This window comes from Vigna umbellata, chromosome 3, assembly GCF_029865625.1.
Source record: "Vigna umbellata cultivar VRB3 chromosome 3, Vumbellata_1.0, whole genome shotgun sequence".
NCBI lineage: Eukaryota > Viridiplantae > Streptophyta > Magnoliopsida > Fabales > Fabaceae > Vigna > Vigna umbellata.
The window spans coordinates 16,507,044-16,519,271 of NC_142167.1; the positions used below are offsets into that span (position 1 = coordinate 16,507,044).

The window sequence follows — 12,228 nt, forward strand, 5'->3', positions numbered from 1 at the left end:
GTATATATGTCTTACTAATTAAATTAAGGTTTACGATATGATCACTTATGTATCTGAGTAATTCGAGGTTCTTGAACCTTCGTTGTTGTAAAAAAAAAAAAAAGCTTATCCTAATCCTAATAATGTATATGTTAAACTAATGGAAACTTGTAGTAGTGAAAGAGCTCAATGAGCACCACAATTAAACTACTATTCCACTTAAAAGCTCCACTATATATTAGATAAACTAATATAACTCGGCTTTTGTGGTGGTGGTTAATGATGTGACATTAAATTTTGGATTGGGGACACTATAATTTAAGTATAGAAAAAAAAAGCAAAAGAAATAAAGAAAGATAAAGTAAACATGTTAGGTGGGTGACTTTGGATTCCTTACAAGTGCACCCCTCATTTCTTATAATATACTGGTGAGCTAATATACGTTATGTTCACCCTATTTTATGTCTCCATAATTTTGATATGAAAAAGTTGAGAAATTTAAAGTTTTTTCTTTAACAAATAATCTTTGTTGCAATATAAAGGTTTGTAAATTTAAAAAGAAATGAGAGAAAAGAAGGGTTTCGATTATTGGTTTCTATATTTCTTATGAATAAAAGAAATTATGTGAGAAAGAAAATGAAAGGTAAAAAAGAGAAGAAAAAAGGTTGGGGTTTCCGCATATTCTATTCGGAAGAGCATATCCATGGTTATAGAACATGAAGGTGACAGAACATTTGAGAATTTTTTAGAGAAACAATGATCATTATCATGCAATGGTGCTTAAGTTAAGTATCTTAGAAAAAAAAGTAAGATTATGACGTATTACCAATTAATGGACTTTCATTAATTATTCTTGTAAGGTTCATTAGTTCTGTAATTATCATATTAAGCTAACGTGTTACTTCGAACTCTCTCGAACCAGCTACATATTCTCAAATGTTATGCCCATATATTTAACTACGATGCTTAAAGTTCTAGATATGAAGTTTAAGATATAAGAATTTTAAGAATAATTATGGAAAAGAAAAATTCTAATTACGGTGTGAGTATATTAGTCAACAAGATTTTTGTTTTAGATATTTTCGTAATTTTGGTTTATTTTGGTATATTTAATACTTTGATCTTAAAAATCGAGTTCACGAAAAATTTAAATACGTTAACAAAGTTATGACTCCTCGTGACAAAAAAGAAGAAGCAAAATAAATAAAACAGAAGTATAAGTATGAGAGTTTTGAAAACAATGTATTATTATTTTACAGGATGATCAGATTTTTTTATAACATTTTTGACATAATTTATATGTTATTTTTTTATCAGATTTAAAATACATAATACAATAACAAATAAATAATTGAAAAATTAATACCTGTATAGTTAAAAAATCTATACTAAAATATTTTTTTTTGTTTTTTATTTGTAATTATGAGTATATATTTTTTGGCGTCTGTCCACATATATCAATTCATGTGATAGAAGTCCCAATCAGCCCAATATAAATTACGTGTGCCTAAAATCTTTTATTATATTTGGTAATTGTCTATCTAATAAGAATCAAAGTACGAAAAACTTCAGAGTAATAGAACATTTAGTACAATTGTTCTAATAAACAGATAAAATTTCAAGTTTGTGAAATTATTTTATAAAGTGAATAATTCTTATAAAGTAATTAATAAGATGATCAATAATAATTCACACACCAATCTAAAGAGTATGTTGCATTCCAATAGTTCATCTTTTAAATTATTTATTTTTCTTCTAATTACTAAAGAATGACTTAGCTTGTCTTAGGATTCCAACAATGTCAACAGTTGGAGTGTCAAGAGTGGCATCACTTGGTGATTGTGGCAATAAGGAACCAGTGGCTATTTAGGAGCCTCAGCTGATGGGGGTAGGGGTCGCTTGAACTGGTTTAAGATGGACAGAAGCTGGTGATAATTGAGCTAAAGTGGTGGTGGAATACAAAAATGAAACTAGCAGTGCTACTGAGAAAGACAAAACATGTTGCTTTTTCATCATCTTTTGGTTTTGTTCAATGAAGGTTTGGATGATATTATAATTGATTGCGAGTGATAATATAATGAAATGCACGTATGTAGACTTTTTATAGAGAAGCACAAGTAGGTGAAGGTCCATGTTATATAACCTTTAATTCTGATTTATGAACTATCTTATTTGATATTAAAAGTTTAAAAAATAATTCTGATGTATTATTTCAAATAGTAGAGTAACACACACACATACATATATATATATATATATATATATATATATATATATACACACATACAAGGATCATATAATTTCTCATATATTACAGGAATTATAGCCAACACAATATTTAATTACCTAATATTTACTAATAGAATATTAAACATTCTCAACTTGAATAAGGACTCATTAAACAATATGTTTGACACTCCTTTGGTGAGAACATCAACCAACTGCAATTATGATCTTATAAAAGGAAAGAATATTATTTTAGTTTCAAGTTTCTCTTTGATGAAATGTCTATCAATAGAGAGATGTATATCGCATTATACATTGATGCGTATGTGTTTCCCAATATTGTCAACTTTTATCAAATTTTAATTAATAAACTCACTAGTTGTTGGTACATGATAGGGGTCATTGGCAACTACTGGTGATCATTCCAAAAGAAGCACAAGTTGTATGGTTTTGTTCTCTTCATAGGAAGATGAAATCGAAGTTGAAGTCCTTGTTACAAACGTAAGTATTACATTCATTCATATCAATTCATTATGATATTTATATATTAACTTATGTTTCTAATGTTTCAAATTTGTTTAGAGTTGTGGCTAGGACCAGAGGACAACAAATTGAAATTATATATCCTTAAGGTTGGAATTAGTTGATCTTTAACTATTAATTTTCGTAGTCAAATTTAAACCATTACATTTGACTAAGTTCTTTCACGTGTTTAGTGTAATAAGCATAATGATTCCTGGGCATGTGGCTACTACATCATGTCATGGATGAAGGCAATCATCCAAGCAGAAATCAGAGAAGATTGGACTGAGGTAGAAATTTACATTTGAAAATCTTACAAATATCAATAAACTTTTCACAATAAAATGAATATAATAGTAAAATTTTCTTGATTTTGCAGCGGTTTAACACTACCTCTACATTGTCAAATGCATTAATAAAGAAGATAAGAGAGGAATGGGCAGAATATTTGAATAAACATTTTAAATAGCTATAGCTTTAAGTTTTTCCTTTGATGATAGTAGCATTTGCTTAGCTTTTAGTTTTACTTGTGCAACTTTTTGAATGGATGAATTGATAATAGCATCGTTTAAACTGTGAATAGATGAAAAATGTGAATAGATGAATACTGTGTATAGATGAATACTGTGAATAGATGAATGGAAAACTAGGTTCTTTTAAGTTTTGATGATAGCATTGATAATGACATATTTTACGATGAATTCAGTAATGAATTAAGAGAAAATGTCAACCCTTCCTTAACTTTTTGCCTTGTAAATCCTAGTTTTCTTTTAGTTTTTAAGTGGTTGCACCTTAAGCTTTAATGAGATATTTTGATCACTAATCCCTGCTTTCATGTGCTTAAAGTAGTTGGAAGAAGTCTATGCATCAAATGAAGACACTGGAAAGCAAGGAAAGCAAGAAAAACAACAAAAATGAAGAACCAGATTTCTACTGAAGCTAGCCCGGGCGCCCCTGGTCTATGGGGGATTGAGCTCCAGTGCATCAGGACTGTCGTGCGCCTGAGACTCCCTCTTTTTGGGGGCTTGAGCGCCAACTTTGTTGACATGGCATATTTGCCCTATTTAACTTAGAGGTGCGAAGAGCTTGACATCTTTTGACACCAGACACGTTTTCTATCATTTGGAGCTCTTAGAGGCGAGCTAGGAGCTATGGGAGCAGTCAATCTTCTTCCTTGGGTCTTCTTCCTTCTTTCATTTCCACCATTGTTGTAAGCTTGAGCTCTCCATTCATGGAGAACTAGTTTCATTGTTGTTGGAGGATTGATGTAGCCATTGAACTCTTATGTAAACTACTGTGTTTTGAATGAATATGTCTCTTTCATTGATTGTTAGTGTTTAATTCCTTCTCTTAATGCTTGTGTTGAAATTGCTACCCATGACATGATTTTAGGGTTTGCTTGATATCGGGAAATGTTGGGTAAATCTGGACTTGGATTAAACACCTAAAGGAAATAGTATCTAGGGATAGAACTAGGACCTTTGGTTGTCTTAAATCTCAATTCTAATGCGGAAATAATTGTTAGGTTTTCCAAGGGATCAGAGCCTAATGAGGAAGTCTAGGCTCTCTCTACTAAGGGATTGGGTTTGAGTAAATTAGTAGATTCACATTGGCACATTAATGATGAGGAAATGAGTTACCATACATAAGAGTGAAGTAGGTGAAATCATACCCCCTACAATATCATTCCATATCATTTCTAGTCTTTTCATTTCCAAGTGTTTGAGTATCTAAGATCACTTTTATCATTTATGTTGAATGATTACTTTAATTGCACAAAAACCCAAATTATGGAATCATTCTTTAGTCTAAGTTAGTTGAAAATTACACGATTGTTTGGTGACACAAGTCTCTTGGGAAACGATATCTGGTCTTATTGATTTATTACTTGAAACGATTTGATACACTTGTCAAAGTCTCAACAAGTTTTTGGCGCCGCTGCTGGGGACTCGTGGTCAACATTATACTTTTGTGTGATTCTTAACCAACTTAGGCTTTATTCTTATATTCTTTTTTACTGTGTATAATTTTGTTTTAATTCTTCTGGGCTAACTTGGTGCTCTAGTTTTGATGCTCTCTAGTGCATGTAGGGCATGTTAGGCGATTTCGACAAGCGTACCGAATCGTTCAAGTAATAAACCGTGGTAAGACCATGTATCGTTTTCCCAAGATACTCGTAATACTAGAAAATTGTGCGATTAACAACTCATCTAGACTCAATAACATAACATCAATTTACAAACAAGTGCAGAAACATAAATTTATACATAATTACAAGGTTGGACTTTGGTAGTGAAGACACTTAGATATGGATAAAGGTCAGAAATGATATGGATCGGCTTTGCTCAGATTAGATTTCACCACTTTCACTCTTGTGCATAAAAAGTTTCATCTCCTCTCCATTAATTACTAATGTCAACCATCGAAATTACTTTATCCCTAATTCCTTAGGTGAAAAGCCTAAATCCTCTATTAACAATCAAATCCATGATCAATTAATAAGAAAATTCGCATTAAAGAACAAAGATCTCAAGAAAACTAATGTAGTAAGTTCCCTACTAGATTTCATACATTCACTAGGCCCCTTGTTTCAGATCTAGATCACAAGATACGTTCCCATACCCCATGAATCCCAAAAATCAATTCATGAATGTTTCCATTACAAGAAAGCATTAAAGATTGGAAACAAGAAACTAGAAATTAACAGAGCAGGCATATACACAAGAATTTCAAATCATTCAACAAATACACAAGAATCTATTAATTACATCAATTCTTAACAAGATAAATTTGGTTCTCCATTTCCATGGAAGAACCTCAAGCTTACAAACATGGTGGATGGAAGAAAAATAAGACCCAAGGAGGAGAAAAGAGATGCTTCCATATGCCCCAAGCGGCCTCCATGAGCTCTTGCAGTGAAGTCACACCTCCACATTGTCGTCCCTGAGCTCTGGCAGAGTTTCCCCCTCCAAAACTACCTTCTCTGCCTCTGGTTCGCGTCCTTAAAGAGATGGGTCTTAAGTGATTTTTCGCTGGGCGAGCAGGGTCAACTCGCTGGGCCATTGGGTCCTGGTCGCTAGGCCATTGGCTCCTTTTACAGGCCAATTTGCTCCCTCTGGCTGGGCCACTGATGCTCTCTAGCTGGACCACTGATGCACTCTGGCTGGGCTACTGATGCACACATGGTCTCTTTGATATTTTCCAATCCTTATTCTATTGCGAAATAAACACACAAAAACACTCATATTGATATAAAATCAATTATATATACATTTTATACAACTTTTCATGAGATTTTACTCCATAATACATCAAAGGAGATTAAAATAAGTGCTTAGTATATGTAATTTTTGACACTTATCAGGGCACAATCTATACTAGGAGCACAACATCATCTGAACCTCTCCTTTTAGACCCTGAAGTTGAGAAAACTGCCCGTAGAAACAACAATAGAAGAAGAAGACAGAACAAGGCTTCCAGAGAAACTTCTCTCATTCCTGAGATTCCTGAGCAACCATTCATCTCTGTTTTTTTATCAGGAAGGAGAAGATATGGCCGTCAATCCAAATGGTCATGGTGATGGTCAAGCTAGACGCACCTTGGAGGACTATTCTACATTCTCAGGGCCTCTTCACTTCAACAACATTGCTAGGCCAAGGGTTAATGCCCCAACATGGAGATGAAGCCTGCTCTCATCCATTTGGTGCAAACAATCAGTTCAACAACCTATCTCATGAGAATCCTTATAATCATTTTGCCACCTTCCTTGAGATATGTAATACTGTGAAGATTCATGATGTGCCTGATGAAGCTATAAGGTTCAGCCTATTTCCATTCTCATTGGGAGGTAACGCCAAGGTGTGGTTGAATTCGTTGCCTGAGAATAGCTTCACGACATGGGAGGATGTGATTTCCAGGTTCCTCAACAAATACTTCCAACACTCAAAAATCAACAAAGGGAAGCAGGAAATCTCATCTTTTCAGCAATATGGTAGTGAAACTTTGAGCCAAGCATGAGATAAGTTCAAGGGATTACTAAGAAAGATGCCCACTCATGGATTTGATGAGCCTATCGTCCTGAATATGTTTTTGGGAGGCCTTGAATCCCAAACCAAATTGATGTTGGATGCCTCAACTGGAGGAAACATCAAATGGAAGACACCTGAAGAAGCACATGAACTGATAGAGAATATGGTTGCTAATGGCAATGAAGTGCAGAATGAAAGGGATCAAGTACAACAAAAAGGTGTTCTTCAACTACAATCTCAGGACGCCTTGTTAGCTCAAAACAAAATAATGACCCAACAACTCGAAGCTCTCATGAACAAGCTCTCTCAGCTGCCTAAAGAGCTCCAAAATGTTTCTCAAGCTCAACATCAAGGTTGTGAGTTATGTGGTGGAGATCATGTAAATAGTTAGTGCGCCATGCAAGCAAATTCCCAAGAAGAGGTGAACTATATGGGTAATCAAGGTCGACAAGGTAACTACAACCAAGGGTGGAAACCTCACCTAAGCATGGTCCAAGGATAAGCTGGGCCATCAAACAGACCACCTCAGCAACAATATCAACCACATCCCTCCTTATCTAACAAGATCTCAAAGTTGGAGGACACACTTCAGCAGTTTATGCTAGTATCCATCTCTAACCATAAGAGCACTGAAGCTTCCATTAGAAACTTGGAGATACAAGTGGGTCAACTTGCTAAGAAGCTGGAGGAGAAACCTGAAAAGAATTTTGTAGCCAACACTGAACTTAACCCTAAGGAGGAATGTACTGTCATTACAACAAGAACTGGAAAAGAGGTTGGGCTTGATTACAAGGAAAAGCTGCCAAATGAAGAGAAGAGAAGCAATGAAGATAAGATTCAAGCACAAAAAGAAACTAATAAAGAGATTGTTGGGAGAGAAGAAGAAAATAAAGGAAAAGAAAAAGAGAAAAAGCAAAAAGAGAAGGAAATATTTGGCTCGATTCAAGCAAATATTCAACGAGCTTGAGATCATCATACCCTTTACTGAAGCATTGCAACAAATTCCCGCCTATGCAAAGTACATGAAGCAAATCCTTAGCAAGAAGAAGAAGTATTTAGATGAGAAAACAATTGAGGAACAGAGAAATTGTAGTGTCATCATGCAGAAGACTCTCCCTCCAAAATTTAAAGATCCGGGGAGTTTCACCATTCCTTGCACCATTGAAGACTATGATATAGGAAAAACTCTTATTGATTTAAGGGCTAACATCAATTTGATGCCCTTATCCATGCTTAAAAATATTGGTGATCAGCCAAACCAATAAGAATGATGCTTCAGTTGACAGATAGATCTATCAAATATTCATTTGGTGTAGTTGAAGATGTGATAGTCAAAATAAACAAACTCCAATTTCCTGTGGACTTTGTAGTTATCGATTTTGTAGCATAATGGTCATAAGAGTTTGAGATACATATGTATATAAAATATAAAAATATGTGAGCGAGTTTCATGGTATCATCTTCAATAGAAAATTAGTTTAAAATTTTAACTTCATTATATTATTGTTAATACTCTTACTTATTTAAATTTAAAAATTTATCTACTATCTATATTAATGTTTGATAAGAATATATGGAGTACATCTCACTTGTGAAGAAAAAGATTTCTTTTTGTAATGATGATTATTAAAACAAGATTGTGAAATAAAATAGAAAATAAATTTACTGCCCACAATATTATTATTTACATTAAAAAAAATAGTTTTGATTTAGTCATTGGTGGTTCAATTTTATAAAAGAACAATCTATTAAATGTATATAATTTTTTTATTGTTATAATTATATTAAATTTGATATTCATTTTTGTTATGTTAGAGAAGATAATAAAATTATAAATTTTGAAAATATATTTTTCCTAAAATTAGTGGTCAAAATCCACCAGCGATCATGGCGTGGAACCATGCAAGTGAAATCAAGCTATAGGGGAGGAAAAAAACCTATGTTAAGGAAAAATAAAACAGAGTTAAATTATTTGATTCATTACCATTCTCTCTCTTTCTTTTGATACTTGAATACCACCTCTTTCCACTAAACTTTGATGCCACACAACACACAGAGAGAGTTACCTAACTATATATAGTAGTGATTGAGCTTGAGAAATGGCTGAAGATGTTGAGATTCAAGAGCAAAGAGAATACCCTGCAAAAGACTATTATGACCCTCCTCCAGCACCTTTTTTCGACCGCAGAGAGCTCACACAGTGGTCCTTCTATAGAGCCATTATCGCTGAGTTCATAGCAACCCTTCTCTTCCTCTATGTCACTGTCCTCACCATAATTGGCAACAAAAGACAGATTGATAGTGGCACCGAATGTGATGGGGTTGGCATTATCGGCGTCGCTTGGGCCTTTGGTGGCATGATTTTCATCCTTGTTTACTGCACTGCCGGTATTTCTGGTATACATCTCTCACCCCTTTCAATTTCCTCTCTCTCAGACACCACAACTGTGCCCTTCTATGCTTTCAAGTTTCAACTTTTCTACATGAAAAAGCCAAAATTTGGACAACTTTTGTATATGCTCACACGTTAAATCTGCTATAAACAGCCATTCAATAAACTATAAGCACAATTCGAAGGAAAAAAAGTTGTAGGGGTGCTAAAACTAGGTTAAAATTCCTGTATAAAATTGTCCATCTTGTTTCAAAACCTTGTTAATTTCGTGGTTCTTTTTGCTGGTTCGGTTGGATATTGGACAAGGAACGTGTGTGAGTATGCATGCAAGAAGAAAGTGTAACATGTTTTTGGATTTGGTGTTGTAGGAGGACACATAAACCCAGCAGTGACATTCGGGCTGTTCCTAGGACGCAAGGTGTCGTTGATAAGGGCGTTGTTGTACATTGTAGCACAATGTGCTGGTGCTATCTGTGGCACTGGACTGGCGAAGGTGTTCCAAAAGGCGTACTACAACAGGTACGGAGGTGGTGCTAACTTTGTTGCTGATGGCTGCAACAAGGGCACTGCTTTGGGTGCTGAGATTATCGGTACCTTCGTTCTTGTCTACACTGTCTTCTCTGCCACTGACCCTAAGAGGAACGCTAGGGACTCCTATATTCCTGTAAGCACCATAATATATACATGTTACAAACCTATTTCTTAAAAGATTAGTTAGTAATTCGTGGTCTCACATTTTCACATGAAGGTACTAGCACCACTCCCGATTGGCTTTGCTGTTTTCGTGGTTCATTTGGCTACAATCCCAGTTACTGGCACTGGCATTAACCCAGCAAGGAGTTTTGGAGCAGCTGTAATCTACAATGACGACAAAATCTGGGATGATCAGGTTAAAACTTCTTAACTATTTGAAGATGAAAACATATTTTTAGCGAAGAACACAAAATGCTGTTGAAATGTATATGTTGTTATGGATGTTGATAGTGACTTGATAATTTTGGTGATTATTTTATGAACAGTGGATTTTCTGGGTTGGACCTATTGTTGGAGCAGCAGGGGCTGCATTATACCACCAATACATCCTTAGAGCATCGGCTATCAAGTCTCTTGGATCATTCAGGAGCCATACTTAATTAATTAATTATGTTTTCAGTAATAGATAAATCAAGGAATTTTCGTTCCTATTAAAATTTTGTAATGTATTGAGTTAGATCTTTCTCTTACCATTTTGCTTGAATGTAACCTCGTTACAAGAGTTCATGTTGACAGTATTTTTCTAAGAAATTCACTGTATTTAATGAAAAATGTTTCTAAATTAAATTAAAATTATAAAATATTAAAACAAAAAAAAATTATAATTCAAATTAACTAAGCACACTCATCAGAACACGATTAACACTGTATAACTAAATCATCATATTTAATTTTAAGGGTTAAATATGTTTTTAGTCCCTAAACTATTGACCGTTTCTGGTTTTCGTCACTCTTCCAAAGTAAGGTACAATTTAGTCCTCAATCTTTAAAAAACGTTCGTTTTAGTCGAAAAAACGAACGTTTTGAGGACTAAAACGAGGACTAAAAACAAAATTTTGAGGACTAAAACGAACGTTTTTCTAAAGAATGAGGACCAAATTGTACCTTACTTTGGAAGAGGGACGAAAACCAGAAACGACCAATAGTTTAGGGACTAAAAACATATTTAACCCTAATTTTAAATACTAACAACCACCAATTCATGCTTCATAATTCAAATTAAAGATAGTCACTAGCTTCCTTTACCTGATCGAGAAAGCTACCATGATTTTATATAGTGTACTACTCATGTCTCATCTCAAGAAACTCTAAAAGCGTCTACAATCAGAGAGTTGTGCTCGGAGTAAGACCACTAATTGACAAGAAGCCAGAAAAAGAGATCAGGTAACACATATAAGGAATTCTATATATATGTGTCTTAAACTAAGAATTAAAGAAAAAAGAGCATAAACTTACTTTGTAAGCAAAATCGATCGGTAAAGAATGGAGGACTCACTGCTGTGATCTCCTAGGCAACTCCTGATGGTCAAATAGATGTCTCAAGTGTCAAAAATTTTAGAAAAAAAAGAGAAAGAACTCAAAGAATGAGTTTTAGAGAGATAGCGAGTGTTTTGAATATTGAGAAGTGTTTAAGAAATTATACTTATATTATTGAATTATTTTAATATTAAAATACTCTGTCTCATTATTTTAAAACGTCTGTCAACTCTAATACTCTATTTTCTAGGTTCTTACCCTTTATATCATATGATTTTCTAATTTTATAGTTTTATAATTTTGTAATTTTTATATTTAAATAGAATGACAATGCAAAATAATTTTCAAGTCAGGTAGTTAACAGGAACATTTATTTACATGAATTCAATGGAAAAGTTTTAAAATTTTGAGATTTTAATTTATCATAAAAATTTAATAGAGATTCAAAACCTAATTAAGTCTTAATTAATAATTATGCTACTTTTCTAGCTTTTTAATTTCTAACGAGCCAGGGATTTTCAACCAAGAATAATAATTTTTGTGATGAGGACTGCGGGTGAGTTTCCTAATTTAGGCTTTTTCGGTTTTTTTCTTTCATATTCTATAGTGGTAGTGGGGTTTGGAAGATTAAACCGAAAGGTAAAAATTTGGATTATCTGATAGAATTTTTTATTGTTGTTTTTTTTCTGGGTCTTAAAAAATTATGGATTGATACTGATTTTGATTTTTAAAATATTTTTAAAATAGTAATATAGGTGTATTTTTAATGCTCAGAGAATTCCAAAAAATTCAACAAAAAATTTGGACTCCAAAATTGTAGATAAGTATGCCTATGTGCAAGGATGTATTTTGTATCATTTTCTGTTTTGTTTTTTTTTTAAACTTCCTTGTAGGTGTCTCTTTTTCATTTTTTTTTTGCTTCTTATAATATGTTTTTCATATAATTTTTTTTCCTTATTCTATTTTAACTATTTTGAACTATTAATGGTTCGTTTACTAAAAAAATTAGCTAATGTTTAAATATTTTGTGATAATATACAATTAAATAGAATTGTTTGTGATTTAATAGTA

The 12,228-nt window shown here is 33.4% G+C and overlaps 1 protein-coding gene across 1 annotated transcript; it reads left to right on the forward strand.

The window, feature by feature from the left end:
* Nucleotides 1-8,789: 8,789 nt before the first annotated feature.
* LOC148201731 (aquaporin PIP2-7-like) lies at nucleotides 8,790-10,280 on the forward strand. The gene is made up of 4 exons (XM_088108674.1): nucleotides 8,790-9,152; nucleotides 9,516-9,811; nucleotides 9,896-10,036; nucleotides 10,167-10,280. Exons 1-4 carry the CDS (start codon nucleotides 8,855-8,857, stop codon nucleotides 10,278-10,280), a joined length of 849 nt encoding a protein of 282 aa, XP_087964800.1. The 5' UTR covers nucleotides 8,790-8,854.
* Nucleotides 10,281-12,228: the final 1,948 nt, after the last annotated feature.

Excerpts from the sequence above, each read along its gene's own strand:
- LOC148201731 (XM_088108674.1), top strand. The coding sequence starts at position 8,855 with ATGGCTGAAGATGTTGAGATTCAAGAGCAAAGAGAATACCCTGCAAAA. Across the intron at positions 9,153-9,515 it reads CTGCACTGCCGGTATTTCTG|GAGGACACATAAACCCAGCA; the intron begins GTATACATCTCT and ends TTGGTGTTGTAG. Across the intron at positions 9,812-9,895 it reads CTAGGGACTCCTATATTCCT|GTACTAGCACCACTCCCGAT; the intron begins GTAAGCACCATA and ends TTTCACATGAAG.